The sequence below is a fragment of the Mytilus californianus genome, unplaced genomic scaffold (assembly GCF_021869535.1).
Source record: "Mytilus californianus isolate M0D057914Y unplaced genomic scaffold, xbMytCali1.0.p SCAF_15, whole genome shotgun sequence".
Taxonomy (NCBI): domain Eukaryota; kingdom Metazoa; phylum Mollusca; class Bivalvia; order Mytilida; family Mytilidae; genus Mytilus; species Mytilus californianus.
In genome coordinates this window covers 10,642,584-10,670,417 of record NW_026262637.1, presented here as the reverse complement: position 1 = coordinate 10,670,417, position 27,834 = coordinate 10,642,584, and the positions used below count along the sequence as shown (strand labels likewise).

Sequence of the window (27,834 nt, the reverse complement as noted above, 5' to 3'; positions counted from 1 at the left end):
CTATTTAAATTTCTAAATCAGTTTTAACAATTTACGATTTAAACACTGTAATTAAAATACAGCAGGAATTGACCCTAACTGTTCCCTATTCGATGAAACGTTCAAATAAGCATGAAGAATAAAATCCTCATATATAGCGGAAAAGGAAATTCTCATCGAAAAGCAACTGTTCAAAAAATTAATTCCACGGAAATTTTGTCACAATACGCGAATTGGTTAGATAAGGGACAACACCTATAGATGGTTCAAGTACTGACTACTTTTATCTGTCGTAATGAGTCAACGTTGATACAAATACAAAATCTTATTTGAAGGATATTCGCATATACAGTCAAACGTTTTAAGAGGTCAACGATGGGGCACAGCAACAGCATACTTAAGACCAGTAATTGGCCGATCAAATTTACATATCAGTACACAGTCGTTAGTAACAAAGGTAGGAGGAAATTCTAAACAAACTGTAAAACATCTCGTATCAATGAATCGCATATATCTTTCAATCTACACTCTTTCAATCATATACACTTCATATAAAAATTCACGTAGTTAAGAAAGAGACTTGATCGCTGTTAATAATGCTTAAATCCTGTCATATTCTTTATGAACCTGTCCGGAGTATATTGCACAGTGGTTGGGTTTGGTTGCCGTCTGCCTGAAAATATTTTGGGTTTTATGTGTTGAGTTAGGATCACGACATTGGGTTTCCCATTGCATTATTTGAGAGGAAAACATTCCTAATTTTGATGAAATTTTAAGTATATAAAGACAAAACGTTTTTGTAATGTACAAGTGTTTTAATTGAATAAATATAAAAATACAAAGACGTGGTATGGTTGCCAATGAGACAACTATGCACCAGATCTCAAATGACGTTGATGTAAGCAATTATAGGTCAACTCCCCTAAACCTTGGACAGTTGTGTAACAGCACAACATAAAATAAAACTGTAAAAATTAGTAGAAAACGGCTGAACTGATCAGATCGACACAAAGAACATATGCAACTAACAATAAGACAAAAGAAACACAATACAGATCTAAATGTACTCGCAGTCACTGAAAGCTATTTCAAAGCCAATTACTTCTAATGAAAAAATCATGTTCCCCAGATTAGAATATCAATTAATTCACATCCAACGAATTTAGTGTAAAGATAACATGTACAGGCTGAGGATAATATGACCTTGTGTAATTCAAAATTATAAGTATCGACAGGATGTAGGACCGAGAGTGTTCATAACTGTACACCAATACATTTTTAGCTGTGTTTTGAATTATCAATATCAGAAATGTTTTAATACCGATAATACAAATATTCAAAGATCTTAATTCTGTGTTAAATTGATAATATTCATGAATAAGTTATTCAAAGGATCGATAAGTTTACATGGATCGTATCCAATACTAAATCTTTGTATCTATAAAAGAACTAAGCTCACATATATCGAAATTATAAATGGTTCGAATATTCATCAATGGGGCGTTCACCAAGTCATTTCTTAAAATTACATAACAATCAAAGAGAAATGAAAGATGATAACTTCTAAAGATTTCGACCTGTTTAACCATGGATGCAGATAATTTCATAAGACATACGATTTTTTTATTTGCTTTCAGTCGCACTGATAGCTGAACGCACTTGCATTTTGTAAGTTCTTGTTACACAATCACATAATTAGTATCATCCAAATATTAACAAGTAGGTATTACAACTGAGGTAAAATCTGGTTATCTATCACAAAACTATAAATATTGTCAGGGAGAGCTACCGACGGTTTCGTGACATGAATTTTTAAAGGAGTATACGGACTTTAGATAAAACGACGATAGAAAATTTGATGGAAAGTTGCACAATTACTGACAAGAATGTCTAATTTTGAAAGAAGTCTACGGACCGAAGACTGAGATAATTAATAGACGATAGACACGAACACTAAGTGAAAACAATGGCTTAGCACATAGATTTTGGCTGTTTGAGGAAAAACGTTTGACCATTTAAAGATTGTTATGATTGATACTAGATAAAACCAAATAAAATTATATGAATCTTTTTTTCAGATATTGATAGAAAATAAAATTGCAATCGGCATCGAAATGATAAAGAACGGGCGTAAAATGATCTTCTCGGCCAACAAAGAAGTTGTTTTATCAGCGGGTGCTGTAAACTCACCACATCTACTAATGCTGTCTGGTATAGGACCAAAGGAACACTTGGAAAAACTCAAGGTTAATCGGTTAATTCTTTCATACACTGCCAATCTTATGATTTATCTTAAGTTTTGACAAGTGATACATGAATAGGAAGAAACTTGTACCCATTCGGCATTTCTTTTCGTGGTATTTTGGAAACTAGTCTATTGAAACTTGAAATTATTTTCCAGCATTTTTTTTTACATTTGATCGTTTTTTTACAGATAAATGTTCATGCAGACCTACCAGTTGGTGAGAATTTAGAAGATCATATGTTCTTTTTTATGAAATATAAGACTGCTGATGAACTAAGTGTTTCAATCAAGTCCACAAAGAGTTGGTGGAATATTCTGAAATATTATTTGACTGGTGAAGGTTAGTAAACATATGTTTTACAAAAAAATAAACATTGTTTCAATGAAAATGTATTGATAGGTGTTTCTGAAAATAGCCCTCATTCAACCTGTTTTCATTTCATTTCATTTTGTCTTTATCTAATGCAAAATGATTTGTATCATATGTTTCTTAAAGGGGCATTAGTTAATACTACACAAAGAATTAGGCATAATTTTATTCGACTGTCATACAAGTCAGAGGTTTAGCTAGCTTTACAACCAGATTTAATCCACCATTTTCTACATAAGGAAATGCCTGTACCAAGTCAGAAGTATGACAGTTGTATTCCATTCGTTTGATGTTTTTGAGCTTTTGATTTTGCCAATTGTTAAAAATATTGTGATGAGATATAGTCAACCAGTGGTGTGAATCTATTGTGGATTCTTAAAATTTTTAAAGATCTACTGCTTAATCTTAGATCACAATATCTGCAAATTTGCAGCAACATTAAGACCTTTGATTTGTCTACACTTTACACTACTATTCCCCACGTTCAATTGAAAGATCTACTTCACCATCTCATTAAACAGAGCTTTTTCTATAGAAATGGGAATCGTTGATATAATTGTTTTGTTTTGGGTTATAATAATTCTTATTTTGTGAAGAACCACACTGAAAATACACTGAGTTTAGAGGATTGATATTTTAACAGACAGTCGGTATTCCATTGGGTACTTATTGTGCAACCCTTCTGGCTGACTTGTTTTTGTACTCGTATGAAGCAGAATTTATTCAGAACTTCTAAAAGACAAAAAGAAAAAGCACATTGCAAATTTCTTTAATTTTAATTTCAGATATATTGATGATGTCCTATCACTGAATAACCCATTTTTCAGTCAGTACTTGCATCTCTTAAATCCCAGTTAACTTGAAAATAAGGATACTACTGATCCTAGAAGGACTGCTTCATACCTTGATCTTTTACTCAATATTGACACCGATGGACGACTTCACACTAAAATCTATGACAAACGGGATGATTTCAACTTCCAAATTATCAATTTCTCATTTCTCACCAGTATCATACCCTCTGCTCCGTCATATGGTATTCACATATCTCAATTGATACGTTATGCTCGTGCATGTTATCACTATACGGACTTAATATACGGGAGTATGCTCCTTACGCAAAAACTGCTCAAAATGAGTTGTGAGGAGGAAAGATTAAATATTACACGTAAATGTTATGGACACCATCACGAATCGGTTGATCTATACGATGTATCTGTGTCTAAACTAACTAACGACATTTTTACCCAGTCTTAAATTGTGGTTTAACATCTATGTCAGCTGTGTACTAAGTACCGAACGTGACCATATTCACTAATATGACAACATTCGTTTTTTAGTTAGGATGTTTCTTTTGTGGGTTCGGTTTGATATTGTGTTATGTCTTATCGTTTGTGGTTTGAATTCTGTATTTTCGGTACATTTCACATATGTCTTATTTGTCAGTATAGCCGAGTTAATTTCCATTTTCCGTTGATAAAGTGTTGTGTTAGTCCAAAAAATTATGACGACATCACAGCATTAATTGAAAATAGCCTTTCAGTACCGTCATAATCATGATAATTGTTTGGAGAAGTATTGATAAGATAATTGTATGAATTTCAAGAATATATATACGTCACAAAAACACGTCACTGTCTGTGGTGTCCTGTGCTGTCGTTAATGGAAGATGTTTATTGTTATGCTGTGCTGAGTGTTCTTGTGTTTGTTTGTGCTGTATTTCTGTCATGAAATTGAGAATGGAAATGGGGAATGTGTCAAAGAGACAACAACCCGACCATAGAGCAGACAACAGCCGAAGGCCACCAATGGGTCTTCAATGCAGCGAGAAACTTCCGCACCCGGAGGCGTCCTGTAGTGATGTTATTTTAGCGATCTTTTTTAACATTGCCATATAAGCGGGAGGTTTGGCTAGCCATAAAACTAGGTTCAACCCACCATGTTTTATTAAAATGTCCTGTACCAAGTCAGGAATATGGCAGTTGTTATCAAAGAGTTCGTTTCTTTGTATGTTGACGTTTGTTTTTGTTGCACTTCAGTGTTTCTATTATTCCGTTGTTTTCCTCTTACAGTGGATGTGATTCCCTCGGTTTTAGTTTGTAACCCGGATTTACTTTCTCTCAATCGATTTATGACTTGTGTATTGCCGTATACCACTGTTGCCTTTATTTAAGGGACTTTCCGTTTTGAATTTTCCTTGGAGTTTGGTAATTTTATTGTTTTTTTAATTTTCATTAAGTACCCCCTACTACAAAAAAAGCAACAACAAAACATAATACAGTTGATTCCGTAGGGTGCTATATCAAACTCTTTCAAAAAATGAAAATAGGATTTGTTTATAAACATTTATAAAAGCGGAAAATTGAAATGATATTTACCTATTAGCAGTCAATTTAGTTCAATTTTATTAAAATAGCTCAAACACATCACAGATATAAATTTGCTTGCAAGTCAATAGTTCAACCTTATTTAGGTTATTCAATTATTAATGTGACCGTTAATTAAACTTTTGTTGGAGATTGGTAGGTCCTTTGCTCAGAACGTCCAGTGATTGAAACGAATATCATATGGAGAATTCAAACTAAGGATGAACGATTTAATCGATAGATTCGATCCGTCAACAAATCTGTATTATACAGGTTATATGAAAATAATCTACATTAAACTATATAGTTTGTATCTTTGAAAGGAAATAAAAAAAAATTTAGAAAAAACAACCATATACTATCTGTATATTTGTATTTATGTTTACCTGTCTGCTTTTTAAAGGTATGTGGTTACCAGGGTCACATCGACAGTTTTCTTGAGTCATGTCTATAGTTAAACATAAGAATACACACAAAATGTTCAAGACATTGTGTATTGCTTTCTTTGGAACTGTTGCAATTCTTTATTACGTTTTAGAATATATTAATCTATTGATGATTTTAAATATATATGATGGACATTAATTTGGAGCTGAAACTCCTTTAACGTTCGATGTTGTAAACAAAACGAAACGCATTCCAACTTTTTGTTAGGTATTCACTTAATATTGAATTATGAAGTTCAGCATATTTGCTATTAATCCTCTTCCCACTAAACACACAGATCAAAGGCAATATACAGGAGAAATACAATATCAATATATTTTGCGAATTTGATAAACCTTCACGTAACAGGTTCATAGAGTCGAAAATATGTCCAAGAAAATGGTTAATTAGATATTTGATTTATCAAATCGAACACAGAATAACACTAGAAAAAATAAGTGTCCTTATAATATAGGGTGAATGCAAACGAAATTGATGATGTTTACAACTGATATTCGTTCGATTTTTTTCCGAACAAGTGATGGAGAATTTCAAAAATAATGTCATAGTATGCAAGTAAAATGTCAGCTTACAAATCATATCTATTTACTTTACACATTATTTTTATCAGGAATATATTCTTTCGCTGGTAACGAAGGACTTTTATTCGACAAAAGTACCCAAGGTAACCATTCCTTACTTTATCCTGATTATCAACTACAATTTTACAGTGGAACATCTAAAGGAAACGACGTACCTGCTGATACTGGCTTAACATTTAATTTTAATGAGTCGGTGAGTAATATGCCCGTATTATTATGACATTTTATTGTAAAAACTACTCACATATACCAGAATAAAATATGTTGTACGCGAGTTTTGTCACCATTAGATATAAGATTCGTTAGTGGACTTATTTATGTTATTTAAATGAGTTTTTAGAGGATTATAATTAAAAATAAAAACGTTTTTCCAACGTTGGCTTGGCCCATATATATATTGTATTAATAGAACTATTGTGACGAAAGGTTTCAACATGTTATAAATGAAAATTGACAGAAATGAAGTGTAATTTGTTTCATCTTACCCCTATACATTTCTAGGAATATGATTGGTTAAAAGCAACGCGTGAAGTCTGTGTGTATATCATATTAGGTTAGTATGCGGAGCTTATTTCAATACCCGGTTAGTAGTGGTGTTACGTCCATTTATAAAATCAACACGGTGTTGAGGATTGAAATAAATTCATAAAACACATTTAACAAGTTGTCATTGTTGGCATTTGTTTTTGTATAGACAAATGGAAGTAAGTGTTAATACTAAGTTTTGAATTAAACAATTTGATAGGCCACTGGTCTAAATACCACATGGTAAGATAGTCGGTAAGATAAATTCGATACACAGTGTGCTAGTAACCTAATACGATATATATGGGGTCAGTAAATTCCATTTATATCGTATTAGGTCACTAGCACACGATGTAACTAATAATATCCCAATATCCTACCCAATGCATATATAATAAAGATAATCATTTATGTAAGATTTAAATTCCCTAAAAGACTGGATACTTTCATGTATATATTTGATTGCTTTGTTTAATTTTTAACATGTGTGTTCCAAATTAGAAATCATATTAATGGAACATATACCAACTGTCTCCTGGTGTGTTTTGTAATCTGTGGTATTCGAAAAAACGAACAAAAGATAAACAAAAGTATACAAAACACAATATAGAACACTTACGACTGAGCAACACGAATTCCACCAAAACTTGGAGTAATATCAGGTGCTCCGAAAGAGTAAGCAGATCTTACTCAACAAGTGGCACCCGTATTGTTGCTCGTGAAAGTGCAAACCGAGTGATAAATTTTATTCGTTAGGTCACGTGCGATGAAGCGAGGACGGGATTGTGGTTACAACAATTTGAACATTTCCGTCGTCATCTTCGAAAGGTCAACCAACTCGAATTTCGTCCGTAAAATGTTCGAAGGGATGATTTCAGCTTTGAACTTTGGATTGATAGCTTCGTTGTAAGCATACACAGTCTAACATGATAGGAAATGCGAGCTCTAGTTTAACGTATTAACATGGAGATATATACTCCATATGCAGGTGCTGCTGGAATGCTGCTACATAGAAATAGAAATTTCACAATGGGAAGCTAAAATTATCTCTTTTTGGCGAAGAGTTTAGTTCTTAACCGACCCCATTGTCAATTTTTAGATGTAACTCAATACAATTTAATTGTTTGTTTGGCCATGTAGGCCGAGTGGTCAAGAAGGACCAGACAAAAAAAAAATAGCTTAATACTCTCCCTTGTTATCCAGACAACTTTACTGCACATAATCTTTATGTTCCCTATACCTGATAAAACCAAAATGCCATGGTTAGAACTGTCGAATCTCTTTATTAAAAAAGATTCAACTGTTAGAATGTGCTGAAAGGGATGATAAGTTTAGCGATGAACAGTAATCTATTAAAATCAATGAACTTTTATCTACCTCACTTTCACAATTGTATAACTCAAAATTAAACGTCATATATACTGCATTAACCAAAATGGATCACATTTATACCCAGATATTTAAATTAAGAATTCTTGGAATGAAAAGTTTTCGCCAAGGTTATGTCTGACTTCGCAATGCATAACAAAAAAATCAGGAAATATTTTGGCGTGCAATAAACACTTTTTTTTTTGTTCTGTTCAATGTTTTTAGGAAGGTTGTTTTTCTGTTTGTTTGTTTGTCTCTTGGCTCGTTCATTCCTGTTATTGTCTGCCTTTTCTACCGGAAACAAAAAAGGAAAATCGAACAATACAAATAAGCAATAATCAGGTGTAAAATTGGTTTATATAGAAAAATAAAAAAAGTTGTGATATGATTGCCAATGAGACAACTCTCTGCCAGAAAGCAAATGACGTTTACAACAATAGGTCACAATACAGCCTTCAACAATGAGCAAAACCAATATCACATAGAAAGCTATAAAAGTCCCAGAAATGAAAATATAAAACAATTCAAACGAGAAAACTAACAGCCTGATTTATGTACAAAACAATAAACAAAAAACAAATATAGTATACATTAAGAAAAGACAGTTGAACACGGCATAATTCATCAGATCGATACAAAGCACACAAAAACTAACAAAACACAAAGACACAAAGACTGTATTTTTAAGTTTTCACTTTACCCATAGCAATTGTATTGATTTATATGTTGTCTTCGACAATATATTGATATCATACATTGATCATTATTAAGTAAGAACAATAGCACTGAATACTTTCCTTTTGGAATTTTTATTTATTGCTATTGGCTTTGAACTAGCCTTCGGTAACTGCCGGTACTCTTAGATTTGTACTTAGTGTCTTTAGCTTTCTTTATCTGTTTTTGTACTGTGTACAGATCTGATTAGTTCAGCATATTTCAGATGATCTGTTTAATTACAGTTTGATCGTTGTTGTGCTGTTACACTACTGTCCTAGTGAAGAGCTAGTGTTGAACACCTGCAAACATGTTTAACCAAGCCATATTATATTTTGTATGTGCTGTAACTCATTGGTTGTTGTTGCTGTAACATATTTCTTGTTCGATTATTGTTTTGTACATTGACCAATCAATTGAAGGCCTTACGGTGACTTATAGTTGCAAACATCTACGTCATATGGTGTCTGGATGATAGTTGCCTAACTGGCAATCATACCACATCTTCTTATTTTATAAATTTATGACACGATTCAACAGGTATTGGAAGTAGCAGCGCGTCGATCAGATGACAATGAAATACTCATCTTTCCAATGTTATTGCACCCAAAGAGTATTGGAAGTATCAAACTTAAAAGTAGAGACCCATTCGATCATCCATTGATTAATCCGAATTATCTGTCACAACAAGATGATGTGAATATTCTTATTGAAGGTATGAATCTGTGGAAATTAGTAGTACGTGTCTCAATATTGCTGCATTTGTGTTTACAATTAAAGGTTAATATAAGCAGCACACACAATCATGCCTTGCAGTGAGGTTTGCGCTTTTATAAGCCTAATTAAGAACAAAACATAATGGCTGTCGCTTTGATTTTGATTTTCAATAATGACAATACAATAAAGATACCACAGATTAACATTTTACTTTAAATAAAAGAAGCTGCATTCATGTATTAACGATTACAACAAATCATTCAATGATCAATGATCAATTCAATGAGATTCCCATACCCTTTTATATAACATATACTAGTATCTTAGATATAACGTTTTATATCTTTTGTTAGAAACCAAATTATATGGTGAAGAGATAATCGACATGATCCTGGGCATGTTATGCATGAATGTTATATCAATATAAGTACTTATTTTGTTTGTGAATAGACCACAAACAACGCATAAAAAGCCCAGAAATTTGGATATGATGTTGCGTATGTTAAGGGTAAAGATATGATATTATGTCCATGCGTTAATGTGTTGTTTTACTATTGAAGAGATTTTAGTATCGATTGGTATAATAACATAAATATAATAAAGCATGTAATTACTGTACGTTATTTTAAAAGAAAAATGTATTTTCCTGGAAGAAATAAACATTCTTTGAAGAAAACATAATCATATTTCATTTTTAATTCATATAGCTGTGCGAAAAGTACAAAGTATTGTCAAAACAAAACCCTTCCAAGAAATAGGTGCAACTCTTAACAGACTTGACTATGAAGGTGTGTGTGATAAGGAAGAGTTTGATAGTGATGCATACTGGGAATGTCTGATACGTCACTATTCTGTAACAGCATATCATCCGACATGTACATGTCGCATCGGCAGCACAAATGATCAAACCTCAGTTGTTGATACAAAACTTAGGTATTGTCTGTTAATTGATAACTCAACATTCACAAGAGTGCGTTTTTTTAACTAATGTTCGCTTTATTAATTTTAAATATCTATAGTTGATATATTTAATAAGTATTATTTGATGATAATTTATATTTAAAAAGTACATTATTGTTTCAATTTCGGAGACGACTAAACGTGACGCGTGGTGTTTATTATACTTAATATTCATAATTCAAAATACCCACTGACATGATTTTTAATTTAACGAAACATTTTAATAAAACAAATTAATATAACATATCGTGTTCCTTTTATGCCAATTTAATCTTGCAGGAATGAGAATGTTGAATTTTATTATATAGGTATTGTGTATGATTTCCAAAATGACAGACAATCATCTATACAATTAATTTTGTGTATATAAGTATTGATATTTACAGAACGACATTTTGGGCAGCTTAACTCAGACGTGTATATTTCAGAAACATGTATTTTCAATAGACTGAAGCGTTTAACATTGGTTTTACATGTAAAACAAATATTAAATATATTAATTTCTGGCCTATGTTATGTTTCTCATAATTGCATACCGCTGTGCATGTTACATTAAATTCTTTATCAGATCAGGGTTTGCTAACATTTTAATCCCACCCCTTAAACGCACATACTACGCATTGTTAGCAGGTTGATAATATTGAACACATTTTTTTTTCATGATTGTACAATGCATGTGTTTTTTCATCTTGTCGTGACAGGCAGTAGGGTTAACAGCAGAAAAGGATATTCCTATTTAAATTCAGCCGACCTAAAGAAAAAAAGTTGTTAGTTTAATTTTTAAATTAATAACGTTTAGTATGATAATCTAAATATGGTTTACCTTTTCTTTTCTCAAGAGTGAAAGGTATAAGAAGTTTACGTATTGCCGACGCATCAGTGATGAGGCATGTCACGTCTGGTAATACAAATGCACCAACAATAATGATCGGTGAAAAGGCGTCTGATCTTATACGTGGCAAGGATACAGTCAGCAAATTTAGGAAGCAGATTAAACAGCTTAGACTGTAGTAGTCATACTTTATCTTATTAATACTATGAACAATGTACCAACCAAATGATATGCTTGTGAATAAAAGAACAATACTATTATTGACTGAATAGTGTCAGTGCTTAACAGATACTAATTTATATAGTAAATGAGGAATATGAGTTTCAGGAATTGACCATGTATTTCTTACTATTCAATAAGGGTAACAATATGAAAAGAAATATATCACACATTTTGTACATGACGCGACATAACAATATATATTATTTTGCGTCAAATTTATATTCTTTATGATTAGATAAAATTAAATTTGAAGAATTTTCTAATAATTAAGATTTTAAATGCAATTGATACATGCAAATTATAGTCAATAAGGTGATATTTTTCAATTAAATCCTTAAGTTAGCTCAACATTATTAAGTTTTATAACTAATTTTTCGATAATACGAATATGCTTATCATGGTCAAACTATAAGGTATATGACATTCATGCATAAATTATTTACATTTGACATTGTTTAAATGTTCTAGTCGATATTTATTGACCATTTAAAAGAATACATTACTTTTTTTATATTTTCTTAATACACGTAGAGCACTCTCTGCACTATATATACAAAGTTCATTTAATGTAGCGGTATGGACTATGACATTTTTACAAAACTACTAGAACACACCCGCGATATAGCGGGTCCGTGACTGAATTAAAGTACCTACGCCTTATTTTTTGCCTGGATTTTACGTATTCGTATTGTCATGCTGATTATAAGGTTCACAGTTTTCTCTACTTTCAAAATCTTTCTGTTTGAACCTGTCCAGTTTTTATTACTTGAATACAACCGGAAACTACATATATTTGTTTTTTTTATATTTTGCATTTTTTATATTTTATGTGAGTGTGTGTTCGTTTGTTTTATTGCGTTTTTTTTAATTTTTGGGGTGAAGGTTATCTTTCTGGTAGGAAGACCCGTTACGGCCAGGCTGGGAAACTTGGTAGTGAAATGCTCAAATTAGATCTGTACCAATACCGTGTGTTAAATGCCATCCTTTACATAATAACAAATGGTGGTGCTCCTATTAAAGGAGGAAGATACAAAACATACATACATGTGACATATAGTATATACTATTGGTATCGGTGTCGGATTCGACCCGAAACTTGTTAATTATTGGTAATATTAATTATGTGGAAAACAAAAGGGCCTTGAATGGTGTAATTTTTAATCAACACTATTGTCCTATACAAGTTATATATAAAGTTTAATTCTTTGATTCGTCGTGTTTACGTCATGCCGGCTAACAAACTGGACCTCGTTATTTTAGTAGTATAGATGTAAAAGTCTTGCTCAGTCTTTCTAATATGAATCGAGTACTAGTATTTGGGGCATATCATAACACAAACAATTAGAAACTGTTCAAAACAAAGCGTGCCGATACTACCTATGTGCTTTCAAGAACACCCTCAAATCTAGCTATACGTGGAGACATGGGATGGTCTACGGTAGAGACTAAACACAATGTTGAAGTTTTGAGAATGTATTTCAAACATACTAATTTAGATGAAAATAGACTTGTAAAAGTGATACACGAATCGAGTAAATCAAAACAGCGCTCCTGGCATTTTCGTGTACTGGAATTCATTCGAAGATCTGAAATTAGTTGTTTGATGAACGCTCAAAATATGACAACCCGGCAAAAAGTTAGTATTTCAAAGGACAAGTTAAACAGTATAGATGCTGAAAATTTGTTAAATGACTTATCTAACGATTGAAACTGTGAACATGGAAATAGAACGTTCAGACAGTACACAATATATCTTCAACCAAGCAGTTCTGGGAAATCTACAGAGTTTAAAGACAACCGTAGAACTCTATCAAACATTCGTTGTGGCTCTTTAACACTCGCTATTGATACAGGATGTTACTCTAGACCAGTTACACCTTTAAGTGAAAGAAATTGTCAATTTTGTAATATGAATACAATTGCAACTGAGCAAAATTTTTTGATGAACTGTTATTTTTATTCGGACTTGAGAGAGGAACCTTTTAATTCATCTATTCTATCAAATGATGTTTTTATTAGCTTGAGTGTGAATTTAATTTTATCATGAGCTGTGACGACATTAAATTTTTATTAGCAAAAACCATGCATTTTATGTTCAAGTGGAGAAAGATAAATTCATAACAACTAAAGAGTTTAAAGACTTTGATTTGTTTGATTATTTAATTACTTTTTAATCATTTTTAATTTTGAAAATGATCTTAAAATTGTGTATGCATTTAATGCCATAAGGTTAAAGTGTCTCATATGTCTTTTTAAGGCAGGACTCTAATATATTTTATGCTGCTTTTATCTGTTGTATAATATATTATGTATAATATTAGATTTTGTGACACTGTAATAAACTATTTACTTACTTACTTTACTTTCTTACTTACAAAAATGATAATATTGGTTTGTATATACAAATGTGACATATAACTCTTGGTTAAACAGAAGTTAAGTATGTAAACAAGTTTTGGTCATGATGAATATTTGTGATTCCATGTGCAAATCAAAGGTAAAACACGGTGCCTCGATGAATGAAATACTAGTAACGAAAACACACGAGGGTAACCGAGGAATAGAACTTTGCATAATTCTTGGGGATGTAGCGCTTTCAGTTCATGCATAAAATAGAATACTAATGAAAGATGTTGTTCCAAAAGCAAAATTGATTTTATCGGTTTATAGTACGACAAAAACAAAAAAAAACAAACAAATAAAAAAAGATTTGAATGATGTTTTGATTGTTATGTTTTTTCTATTACAGCGGTAACGTGAAATCTATGGGTTTTTTTTTGGGTAAGCAACTGAATGCGCAACTAAAGGGAAATACAAGAAGCCAATCGACTAAAAAATTGATACCGATAGTTTTAACCTGATACTGTACTAAATGTATTTCGTTAATAAGAATTAAAAACGTAACTTTATATGTTTTGCAATACTGTTATTAACACAAGCGGTCCTAAATCCCGTCGATACTTATATTTCGCTTTGCACAATGTCATATGTTCTCGCACTGTTTATGATGTATTTACTATAAATTAATTGGGATATTATTGATATCTAAGTCTGGAAAACATAAATTATTTATTAGTTTTAACTGGCTTTGAACTAGCTATTAGTAACTGCGAGTACTCTTAGATCGGTTCTTAATGCGTGCTTTGTGTTGATCTTATGAGTCATTTCCTTTTAAAATGATTGTTACAGTTTGTTCAATTGTTTTGCTGTTACATGTACACCCCTATCCCAGATTAGGGGAAATGTTGAGTGCACGCCAACATCTTTAACATCGCCAAAGTTTGCATGTGCCTGTCCTTATTCCAGTAAATCAGTGCTAGTCATTGGTTGCTGTCTGTTATATTTGTGTTTCGTTTATTGATGTAAATATACATCGTGCTGTGTTTTCTTGTTTTTAATTGATTTTTTACATTTTTTCATGTCGGGGTCTTCTATAGCTGACTTTACGTTATGGGTGACACCATTTTATCTTTTTATTTTCTGAAAGCATATTATAAAACCTATCCTTTCATATTTTATTTCAAAATTCTATCTCATAGATTTCTTTTTAATCACAAAAATGCGTTTTTTCATGAACAATCTATGCAAATTTGTGTAATTTTTGCACGAATTATAGCTTGAAAAATATCACGGTGACACATACTTTTTATTATATTTTTGAAAGCATAGTAAAATCTTCATTTAAATAAAGCATAAGAAAATTTTATCTGAGGAAATATATACCGATGATCCACCTTAAACAAGGTAAATGTTATAAGTGTCAGATTTTTTTACACGGGATTCAGTTAAAATGATATTCTTGTAATATGCATTTTTACTAACATCTTAAAGTACACTTATAAAGCATCAGATTTAAAATTAAACAACATGAGAGAGGTGCATATTCAGTTTTATTATTTTAATAAGTTACATTACATTCCATAACAGTATCTTAATACTACAGTTTACATATTATTTTATTAATTCAAAGTTAGATTTATGTTACCAATACAGTTTTTTGAAAAGACAGAGCAAGGGACGACAAAAATTGTAAAAAATACCACAAAGTATAACAGATCACAGCAATCACCAAAAATCCGAACACAAACCTGACAAACAAAGAAAGAGAAACATCAGCTAACAACATATGATCCAGATACATGTACGTTCACAAAATGTAGCAGTGTTACTAAGGAAACATTTTTGACACTAGGCTAATCACCACTTTTTTTTATGGTTCTACAATAATGAGAGCTTAGAGACGGTCGATGACTTCTGTTACTTGAGATCTAATTTAAAATTCATTGGAAAATTTCGATTTTCACAGAAGAAGCTGGCAAAACAAAGTCGAAAATCAATGTTTGCCATGTTATCTACGCCAAGGAATTACCATTTAAATACTCAATCTCTCCTGTCTCTATTTGATGTGTACGTAGGTAGTATAATATCTTACGCATGTGAATCTGGGGATTCTATATAGTGATGATGTCGAAAAAAGACAACTTTGTGTAAAACAGTCTACAAATTCTGCTATGATATACCTGGAACTAGGAAGACTTCCAATGATTGTTAAAAGGAAAATTCTAATTTTCAAATATTGGTTCAAAATCCTGTCAACAAATAAGCTCCGTATATAAGTAATGTGTATCGATATTGATCGAAAACGTTCAAAATCTGTAAATTAGGCAAAGTTAATTAGAGATGAACTAAACAATATTGTAACATGAATGGTACTTTTTCCTTTGATCTTCAAGTGAGTTAACTTCGGTTATTTCAAAGAAGTGTGTTAACTGAATGATTTTTTAGTCATTGAACTCTTCAATTCCGCCGTTGACCGAATCTCGTTGGAATAGCAAAGAATGGGGGGAGCTTAAACCAGTGCTCTAACTTCCATCTCAGAAGTTGTTAATGCACAGTCTGGCTCCACCGCCATCGAGAAGTAAATAATGATAAAATGAAACAAACTGATGAAATAGAAATGACTTTACCTACTGTTATTCTGGTTGGATTCCTGTTTTTATCTTGCCGAAATTAATAATATTCTAAGAAAATATATGTCACTGGGTGTTTAGTAATTTTATAAAGGTCTATCTCCGTGAATTGATCATGGTTCAAGTATTTGTCCCTGAACCTTACTCGCAATCAACAACCATTCAAATCAATTAATCGATCTTTTAATAGTTTTTTTGAATGGAAAAATAGTATTAATTTAAAACCAATTGGTCTTCCACTTCTAAAGATTTATTTTTATATGAAAATATTAAAATTCGGTTTAAAATATCATTACCAGTGTCAAATGATAGCTAATTGTTTGCTGATTCCAAAAAAATATATGGTTTCTATATAACTTTGTTTGAAATAAGGGAGGTTATTTGTTACTTCTGGTCTTATTTGATAGTTTATTTGAAACTGCTTTCAAAAATAGATTGTTCTATATACTTGTACATGAAATAAGTATAAAAAATAGCCATTTCCGGTTTACACAAGGTCACTTCTGGTTTGCTCTTTCAAAGCCATATGGCTTGTAACCTAATGCACAAAGTCCTATGGCTTTATGATGTATAAATATGAATTTAAAGCAAAGGTCAAAATCTAGGTCGTCAAATTTACCTATGACCTTGACATCAATTTCAAGATCATAAACCAAGGACCTCAAATCAAAAGACAGTAGGTCTTTATTATATATGGTTAATAAGTTATATCATCATACGCGTAATTTTTAATAAATAAAAGGGAAAAAACTCCCAGTTAATGTCAGCGTACTCTTTCAACAAAAATGTATGTGTTACGACATGTCGCAACTAACAATTTAGTAAGAATATGTTGTCGATATCTTATATGGTTTTTGAAAAGAAGTTAAAATAAGCCAAAATCAAAATTTAGAATATGACCTTGACCTTTGACCTTGACCTAATTTTGTTTTTTTTTTATACCAAGGACCTGAAATCAAATGACCCTAGGTCTCTATCACTTATGGTTTACAAGTTAGAAATGCATATCACTTATATCAAATGCATAAGGGGGAATAACTCTCATATGGAGTATCCGGATAGCTTCGATCCAAATGGTCATCCTAATCCTAAAGATGTAACGAGCAATTTGGTAAAATAAATTTGTCGTAAACTTTTACGGTTGCAAAGGAGTAGTGGACACAAGAAAAACAGTGTTTGGGGAGATAACTCTTACAACGTAAAGTGTTCGGTTAAGCAGTGTCAGTTTCAAAAGCGTATAAACTGTACGATATTATATTCCAAATATCTAAGCGACATCTTATAAAACAACAACACAATGCAAGAAAAAATTAGGCGGAAGAACAAAATAATAATAATCAGAACAAAATCAATAGGTCTTTCCACGGAAAAGTGGAAAGACCTAATAATCAGAACAAAAGCAAAAGTGGAAAGACCTAATTACTTACATATATTGGTATTGGAAAATGTTTCCTTCTTATCACATCGTTAAAACTCCTTTGAAACTACACGTCCGTTTCGGGTTCAAGGCAGATAAGCATCGAATAAAATTTTTCATCTCTCTCCCTCCTTTTTCAAGAAATTTCGGGGAGAAAAAAACTTGGACTTGGAGATATGTGGTTTAAACAGTCAGAGCTCGTATTTGAGATTGGTTTTCCTCTTATTAAACAACGACTTTAAGATATTAAAAACAGGAGATGTATTCGTTAATTGATAGCAGTAGCAAGTGTCGTATCTATTGATACATTATAAACAGCTTTGATTTACAATTTTTTTTGACAAAGTATATCCCTAGCTACTGTGTACCTGAGAGCACTTTCAAACATAAGGTCTAGGCAAAGTGTGTTTAAATTAATTGAACTTTTGAGTTTACAGAAAAGTTTTTAAAATCAAAAATTTAAACCTAGGTAGAATTATAAATGATGTAAATAGCACTTAATGTTAAACACTTGTTTTTAAAAATTCAAAATTTCACCTGTATATAAAGTTTTAAACCTAAGCACCTCACCACACTGTGTAAATTTATGTCTAAATATTTGATTAAGCATTAAACCCATATATCCCAAGTGGGAGTGCTCCGATATATAACGGAGGAAAATACCTGTACAGAACAGAACATCAAACACTTAACCAGTTTAGGAAAATAAATTTTTACTGCATTTAAAATCAAAGACAATATCATAACATGAACATTCTCTGTCTGTTTACTTGTTTACCTTGAAATTTTGTATTGACACCGATGAACTGTAAAGTTCAAGGTAATAAGGAATTTGAATTTGAATTATTTTAAAAAGTAAAATAATTCAAACCGGTTTTCAGATTAATATGTCATAGAAAATGTTTCCTATAGCTTCGACATGCTTTATGAACTACTTTTCTGCTATCGATTAGCTTATATTAAATGTTGTTTGTTTGTTTTTTTTGTTTGTTTTTTGGTTTTGCACCTTTTGTTAGTGCTGTGAAGTGTGTATTAATTGCTTTTGAAAACAACATAGGCAGAATGTCTAAAATGTGAATTAAAGGATTAAAAAACGGTTCATTTAGTTTACTGAAATGCAAACATCAGACCTTGTTGTAAGTAAAAACTATATTTACAAATAATTCTAATTTTCACAAAATTAAAACAATACATTATTTCTTTGTGTTTTACCCTTTTATTGAAATAAAACAAAAATTTACTCTATTCAACTAAAAAAGTTGATATTTGATTGAATTAATACAAATCAAAAGTTTTTATAGTGATTACAGGTATTTGCGTGACATTATACATGGGAGACAATTTTTATTATAATTCCAATTAGATAGAGCAATCTCCCATTGTACATAATATTTCTGTGTTGACAATTTAAACATAAGTGGATATGAAACTCTTTACACAACAATAGTTTGTTTCTAGATATTAATAGCCTTTTCCTGTCTACATTATGATCTCAAATGCTCTGTCTCTTTTTTTCTGTTATTTTTCTGTATCTTTCCTATTTTGTCACAGTATTACGTATTGTACAGCAATTATGACACATTTAGAATAATGCTTGAAATTAATGCAAACAAGGCAGAGAAGGTCAGATATATCAGAGTAACATTAACATTTACTTGTACAATACGTTATGAGCCATAAGGTCTAAATACATTTATCAAATCTCAAGATATTGTTCTGCTATAAAAGTAAATATTATAAATAAATGAGTAACAATGGTATAAAACTTGTCTCATACAACTGTCAAGGTTTAAATTCAAAGGAGAAGAGAAGAGATATTTTCGATAATCTTAAACAAAAGATTGCCACATATATTGTTTACAAGATACAATTTTTTTTTAAAAGAAGGAATATCAATAAAAAAATCTATGGGAAGGAGATTGTATTTTCATTTCTTTTACAACAAACAAAAGAGGGGTAGCAATATTTTTTTATCAAAAACTTCGAATGCAAGATACGTAAGGGTAAAAACAGATGACCAATGGAATTTGTTAGGCTTGAGATGAAACTTAAGGAAAAAGAATTACGTTGATGAGCTTATATTTACCAAATGAAGATTTACCTGAATATTATGCTAGAGTTAGTGACACGACAGAAAACTTCAACAACCATTCAGTCATTATAACTGAAGGTTGTAATTTAGTCCAAAACAAAAATCTTGGTACACATATAATTACCGAAATGTAAATCACCCGAAGCCAAAGAGAAAGTTTTAGATACAATAAAACAAAATGATTTAACAGATCCCTATCCAGGGGAGCATTGCATTTGCGCCAATTTTTTTTTATACAAAATTCATTCTTTAATTTGCGCCACAAGATTAGATATTTTATTTGCGCCATTTTACAGGTAACATATCAGAGAAGGGATTAACTATTCATTGCTATATCTTGAATAAGAATTTTTTTAGAGTATTCCCTCAGGGTATAGTGAGTTCATGCTCATTTCTAATACAAAATTGAGAGTCACTTAGGTTTAAAGTGATATCGTGTTCACAGGTTTGAGGTGTCGCGATGGACACTGCCAATTCGGAGACAAACAGAGGAAATTAATTAAGTGTGTGATTTTATATGACCACACATATAGATTATCTAATTTACATGAGTACATCACGACAGTTGCTTATAAGCTTTGTGCCAGAATAGACTTATAGTTTTACTTCAGTGTATAGTGCTTTCTATTATTTTTTATGATCACATTGATTTATAACAGAACTGGGTTTTATCATTATTATGAAGTCTCTTTTTACGAACTTATCAGTGTTTAGTGCTTTCATTATGGTTTTATGATGACTGATTTCTGATGACTATGATATATTATGCAAACAAAAACTGTATTTTGACTTTTATTATCAGAATATTATTAATAAATCTATTTTCTATACTATTTACCTGTTTTATTGGCGCAAATGAAAGATTTTATTGCTGGTGTAAATGAAATATGGTTTGTGACGCAAATGAAAGATTTTTTCGCGCAAATGAAATGCCAATTGGCAAAAAGGCAAAGCACAGCTATCCGGAAATGAACCAAAATTAAAAACAAATACTTTGAGAAAAACTAATCCCACTTAAAACAAGCAAGATTGGATTTCTTTTTGATAACACAAGGCCTTAATCAACATGTACATGATATACAAATTCTAAACAATTATAGATTTGAGTATTCCCTAATAATATTACATTTAACAAGAGGCTCTCAAGAACCTGAATCGCTCACCTGTAATTTTTTGCTTGAATCTTAAAATTTTTCAACAATGATTATTTTTGCTTTTCAATATATATTAATGAGTGGCTTAAAAATGCCATTTAAATGTTCTTTGTATCTGTCATTATCTTCGAAAGCAAACAAAAATGCATTTTACCCCTATGTTCCATGTTAGCCATAGTGGCTATGTTTTTGACGTACAAGGAAATAAAATACAAAATTTATACTAGATACTCTGAAACTCATTCAGCCCAAGTTTGGGTGAAATTGATTTAACAGTTTCAAAGGAGAAGATTTTTTAAAGTAAGCAAACTAGATGAACAAATTGTGAAAAATTGTCTTTAAAGGGCAATAACTCCTTGAGGGGTTAATTGACTATTTGGTTCATATAAAAAGTTATTTGTAGATCTTACTTTTCTGAACATTTTTGCTGTTTACAGTTTATCTTTATCTATAATAACATTCAAGATAATAACCGAAAACTGCAAAATTCCCTTAAAATCATCAATTCAGGGGCAATAAGCTAAAAATCAGATACCCGATTTGGCTGATAATTTCAGGGCAGGTAGACCTTGATCTAATGAATACTTTAATTTCTTGTCTGATTTGCTCTAAATGTTTTAGTTTTTGAGATATAAGTCAAAAACTGCAGCAACCCAACAATGGGTTCTTAGATTCATCTGAAAATTTCAGGGCTGATAGAACTTGACCTAATGAACCTATTACCTCACGTCAGATTTGCTCTTTATGCCGTAGTTTTTGAGATATAAGCCAAGAACTGCATTTTACCCCTATGCTCTATTTTTAGACATGGCGGCCATGTTTTTCAACGAAACAGAAAATAAAACACAAACTTTATTCTAGATACCATAAGGATCATTCACCTAAAGTTTGGTTGGAATTGGTTTAGTAGTTTCAGAGGAGAAGATGTTTGAAATAGTTTACACCTGAAGGACGACGGACGACGACGGACGCCAAGTGATGGCAAAAGCTCACATTTCCTTTGGAAAGGTGAGCTAAAATTGAATAATGTCATAATTGGTAAAGGTCTATTGAAATTTAATAAATTCACTTCTACATGACATTGAATATTCAATTGTTATTAAAGAGACTATAAATAAAGTAAAAGAACAATATGCATCAATAGTAATATACAGAGAAACTTAAGAACAGATAAATGACTAAGAAATACAATTTACTATAAATGATCAACCCTTTTAGAAAACGTTATTAACAGAAATTAGAGGAAAATCAATTGCATATCCTTCTTTTAAGAAAAAAGAAAAAAAGAAAAAAGAAAGAATACTATCAGAAGATAATAAAAAATTAGAATAACAAATCTTTACAGTAGAAATCTTCACTGATATTTAAAAACAAGAAAACAGATCTAAAAGTATTAAGGCAAGAAAAAATGAGGGGTCCTACATCAGATCTAAAATGCAATGGATAGAAGAAGGGGAAAAACCTTAAAACTTTTTTTCTGAATTAAGAAAGTAAACATTTTATAAACAAAACTATTCCAAAATTAGTCAATGAAAAAGGGGACACTATCAGTGAGAAGCATAAAATATTAAAAGAGGCAAACAATTATTACAAAAGGCAATATACCAAAACAGAAAACCTGAATAATGTTAACCTTAATTGTGAAATTCCTGATATTGATATTAAAAAACTAAGTAATACCATAAATGAATCTTTTGGCGAATTAACAACAGCTTTTCAAAGAATGAAAAATGAAAAAAAAATCCCTGGGTCATATGGTTTTATAAATGAATTTTTCAAGTTTTTTTCTGGATAAATATAGGAAAATATGTAGTTCGCTCTATAAGTAATGGTTACGAAAGGGGGGAATTGTCTATTACTCAAACACAAGGTATTATAACCTGTATACCAAAAGGAGACAAACCAAAGCATTTCATGAAAAAATGGCGACCAATAAGCTGACATAAATAAATCATATAAATTAGCATCGAGCTGCATAGCAGAGCGTATAAAATTAGTTCTACCTCAAATTATAAACAGTGATCAGACAGGTTCATTCCTGGTAGGTTTATAGACGAAAATACTCGTCTTATATATGATATTTAATTGATCATACATAACTAAATGATTACAAGGACTGCTCCTTCTCATAGATTTTGACAAAGCTTTTGACTCTGTATCATGAAATTTCATTTAAAAACGTTTTAGAGATTTTCAATTTTGGCCCCTCCATAAAACACTGGATAAGGACCTTTTACACAAATATCAGTTCAGCAGTTTCTCGAAATTGTTTTTTATCTGAATTCCTTGAAATTCAGAGAGGATGTAGACAAAGGGATCCTTTATCATCATACATCTTTCTTTTATATGTAAAAATACTTGAAATATTAATAAGAATAGATAAAGAAATATAAGGAATTAAAATAGATGATACTGAACGTTTGATCTCTCAATATGCAGATGACACTTCAATTATAAGAATAAACAACACAATTATTTATTTTGCAAAAACACTATTTCCGTACTCCATGTATACCTTACAACAAAATTATTCTATTAACCTGTGTATGTTATTTTATTAGGCGGCATTTTGTCCATGGTTAAGGTTGTCTTTCTGATATTGTTTTACATCTCACCCCCCCCCCTTTTTTTGTATTAATTTTGTATTTACATTGTGTCATAGATCAAATTTATTCGTTATGTTTACTTGTTTTTGTTAATATGTCTTTTGATTGAGTTGAGCCATTTCAATTGATATTTTATAGTGTGTCTTTCTATGTTGTGATGTTACACTCTTGTTTCAGGTTACGGGTGAAGGTCGGCGCCTGTTAAAACGTTTTGATCCGCTGCATTTGTTTGCACCTGTCCTAAGTCAGGAACCTGTTGTTCAGTGGTTGTCGTTTGTTAATGTGATTCATAAGTGTTTCTCGTTTCTCGTTTTTTATATAGATTAGACCATTGGTTTTCCTGTTTGATTGGTTTTACACTAGTATTTTGTCGGGCCCTTTATAGCTTGCTGTTCGATATGAGCCAATGCTCCGTATTGAAGGCCATACTTTGACATACATTGCAATTTAAGTTAAGTAGTAATTAATAAATAACAAATGTTTTTAAAAAGAAGTTGTCCTTTAAAAATTATCGAACCATTGGTATTTAACATGCACGAAACAATACAGATCCTACCTTTGCAATGATAATTCGTCTCATGTAATACGGTATACTGTAAATCATTCCTTTATACCGGATGTTGAAATCAACAGAACATTATGATTTATTAACTACTGATCCCGGTTGTGTAACAGATAAAACGTGTAATTCCAGAGCTCACACTCGTTGAAGTGTGTGCTCCCGAATTGTATAAATGTATTTGGAACAAACTGTAATTTTTGTACAAAAATACTCAAGTGCAAACCGCGATATTAGCTTTTAATTTAGCTGTCTTTACTCATTTCACTGGGTATTGTTCTTATTTAACCACTTATCCGTCCGTCCGTCCGTTTCGTCCTCCATTCATTCTTTTTTAATCAGGATGACAAAAATAATTTTCCAACACTTTCTACAACCATTCCCCATGTCAAATTGAAAATCGTCAAAAAGAAATAATCCAAAATACTTTCAAATACTAAGATGTAGCCTATTCTATAAATGGATTGCTATTGGACAAAGCATTTGATTTTTTTTCTCTCATCTTTCAGCAAGATATTCAAACCCACATTACTTTTAAATAAATCTTTTGCTGGTCAAAATTTGAAAAAAAACAAGTACTATCCTGGCATAGCTATAACTGTTTGATATGCTCATTATTGCCCGTCTCATGCTATCCAAATTTTGTCAAATGAAAGTTCCAATACACGCCAAAAATATAGCTATTTGTTTTAATTTTTTAATTGACCATGTTGACGTTAATTTGTGTTTTTTTTCTGTGAAAAACTATAGAGACAACAAGAGAAAATTATATACTTTAAAATTATGATATAATATTTGGATATTTTTTTAACCTTTTTTGTATAAACATATTTATGTTTATCATTCTTCTATATAACAATTATTATTACAATAACAGTTTATTATGAAGTTATTGTCAATAATGAATATTGTCTCAAAGACGGAAATAATTTTTATAAGTTGCATTTATTGTATAGGAATAACAAACGTTTATCACATGCACAATTATTAAAGAAATAATTCTCTGCTTGAATATGAAGACCCAAAGTCCGAAGGTATGCATAATAAACAGAACCCTTGCCGTTTGGATTTTGATCAAAATAATTTAATTACCAATGTCATTCACACGAGGAAGTTAAAACATAAAACGCCGTGCTAGAAAATGTCACCCCTCTCAGCACGTTAAACATGTTAAATATATCCTTGTGTCAACTATTTTCGAATTGTCTTTAAAATTGAGTAAAATGTTTAATTCATAATCATTGTATGCACAATTTTACTATGTTTCATGTCAATGTTTCATGTCAATCGCTTAGGTGGACAGCCTTTTAGATTTTTTTTAGGAAAGGGTTGTAATGCATCAGATATCGTCATGCCTGCATGTTAACGATATAAAATACATAAGTTTTTGATTTTGTGGATATTTGAATATCAGGGGATTCACTGTTTAATTTTACTATTAATAAAGTTCTTTGCAGAATTATTTGTCTTAACTCGATATATTGCTTTGTTATAGATAAAAACTTAAGATAGCTTTATTTACCTTATCAAAACTCAAAGCATCATCATCCCCAACACATAGTTCATTTGAAAATGTCTTCCCGAATCGACTGTCCCTTTTTTTGAGTAACTAGATGAAGTGTTTTGACAAAAGCAAGTACAGTTCGTGCTAGTATTTCAGATCCAGTAAAATACACTTATTGCTCTTGGTTCAAACTCGTGATCGTTTTATTTAAGCAAATTTATTGAATTGAGAAAAAGGCAAATATGTCTCACCAAATAATCAACTCGCTAATATATATATATTTTAATATTGTGTATATACGCAAAACGTGGTTGTATGTTTGTATGCTAAGCATATTGTATAATCCTACGTTTTTCTGACTCCGACCAAAAACAATACCCCCCCCCCCCCTTTGAAGTTAAGTGGTTGTTCCATAAGGGCGCTGCTGCAGCCTACGTTTTTTGTTGTAATGAAGACATCTTTAGTATCTTTAAAGTACTGCAAACCGTCAAAATTGCTTTCATAACTGCTAGAAAAGTTGTCAGAGAAATTTGAATTCGATTCTTTGCAGTTGCATTTCAATGACATATAGTTTACAAGTGCGAACAAATCTTATGTACAGGTATGTAAACCAGGTGTAAAGATTGAACAAATTTAATAAGAAACCAGTGTACATTACATTAAACGAATTGTAAACATGTTTACTGTACATGGCGTTTGGTGTTAACACGGCCTTAGTATATCTAAATTTTCCTGTGTATGTTGCTTTATTTAACGCCATTTTGTCCATGAGTAGAGTGGTTCTATTGACACTCTGTTTTATTACTACCTGTAACGTATATGTTACACAGGCGCCTATGTGGTAATATTGTATATATGTTGTGTCATAGGTCAAACTTAGGCCGTGTTCACACCAAACGACAGTAAACATGTTAACACTTAGTTTAATGTATTGTACACTGGTTTCACATTAAATTTGTTCACATCCTTACACCTGATTTAATTACCTGTACATTAAATGTGTTCACAGTTATAAACTTTATGTTCTTTAAATGCTCATTACATAGAATCGAATACAAATTTCTCGATCAACTTTTCTAGCAGTTGGGGACCGACGATTTGACTTAAAAAAAGGGGGTTTGTTTTTTTTCTTAAGTAATATTCTGATCCCCAATTTGACCCAAAAAAATATTCCAATCAAGCAGATGACAATAAAAATATATTCTGAATCCAGATTTTCCCCAAACCTTATAAGGTGTTTAATATTGAAAAAAAAATTGATTGATAGCGTAAAAAAAAAAACGAATGAAAACTTTCCTGCCAAAAAAATTCTGACTCCGAAAAAAACCCGTAAAACCCCCTTGAAGTTAAATCGTTGCCTATTTATGAAAGCCATTTTGATGATTTGCAGTATTTTAAAGATACCAAAGATGTCTCGATTGCGCAATAAAAAAACGTATGCTGCAGCGTGCTTACAGACGAAGAAAACGTTTTGAGATGTCTAGGATTACTGCATTTCTAACTTTTCTGTTTGTTTCAAATAGAATTTATCCTCCAAGGAGTATTTGGCACAGACAAAGGAGTGATGACAATTTCACACCTGTTTGTTCTTGGGTAGCCGACGTATTGCACAATTACAAAATGAAACGTGTAGAATTATAACGGATCATTTAATGCCGAAGTATATGTATGTATATCTTCAGGTCAAAGACTAATTGAAAATATTAGAGATTTTCGACGAATCTACGTATTTATAAACGTGTTTTCCACAAGTAGACCGTTCAAATTTTGCATATATACGCATACATTCGCATAGACGCAATATTTAAAAAGATATATATTATAGCTAATTGATAATTTGGTGAAACATATTTGTGTTTTTTCAATTCATTATTTTTGCTTGAATAAAACGGTCACGAGTTTGAACCAAGAGTAATGACCAACTACTACCAAGCAGATACTTCTTAACAACTATGACTTTAGATTTAAAAAAACACTTGGTACATTGCTAATTGATGCTTTGGTTTGTATATCTAAGTGCATATTACCGGATTTGAGATACTAGCCAAACAATACCATTTACCGCACACTCTTTTTAGTAATGCATTTATGAGTGATCGTTGATTGAAAAAAAGACCAGTGGCAAATATTTCTGTGTACGTCCAGTCGATTCGGGAAGACATTTTCAAAAGAATTATGAGTTTGCCAATGATGATGCTTTGAGTCT

At 31.3% G+C, this 27,834-nt stretch overlaps 1 protein-coding gene across 4 annotated transcripts in view; it reads left to right on the top strand.

Annotated features, from left to right (window-relative positions):
• LOC127725376 (glucose dehydrogenase [FAD, quinone]-like) overlaps positions 1 to 27,834 on the top strand; it is an 86,770-nt gene that overhangs the window by 16,295 nt on the left and 42,641 nt on the right. For 2 of the 4 annotated variants that reach the window (XM_052232306.1, XM_052232307.1), the window contains exons 5-10: positions 315 to 436; positions 2,058 to 2,225; positions 2,414 to 2,564; positions 6,018 to 6,181; positions 9,136 to 9,310; positions 10,020 to 10,245. In XM_052232306.1, coding sequence (XP_052088266.1) covers positions 315 to 436; positions 2,058 to 2,225; positions 2,414 to 2,564; positions 6,018 to 6,181; positions 9,136 to 9,310; positions 10,020 to 10,245 — 1,006 coding nt within the window. Of the gene's footprint in view, positions 1 to 314; positions 437 to 2,057; positions 2,226 to 2,413; positions 2,565 to 6,017; positions 6,182 to 9,135; positions 9,311 to 10,019; positions 10,246 to 11,111; positions 13,684 to 27,834 lie in introns of those variants that run through there. The other 2 variants (XM_052232305.1, XM_052232308.1) reach the window with 2 other exon arrangements.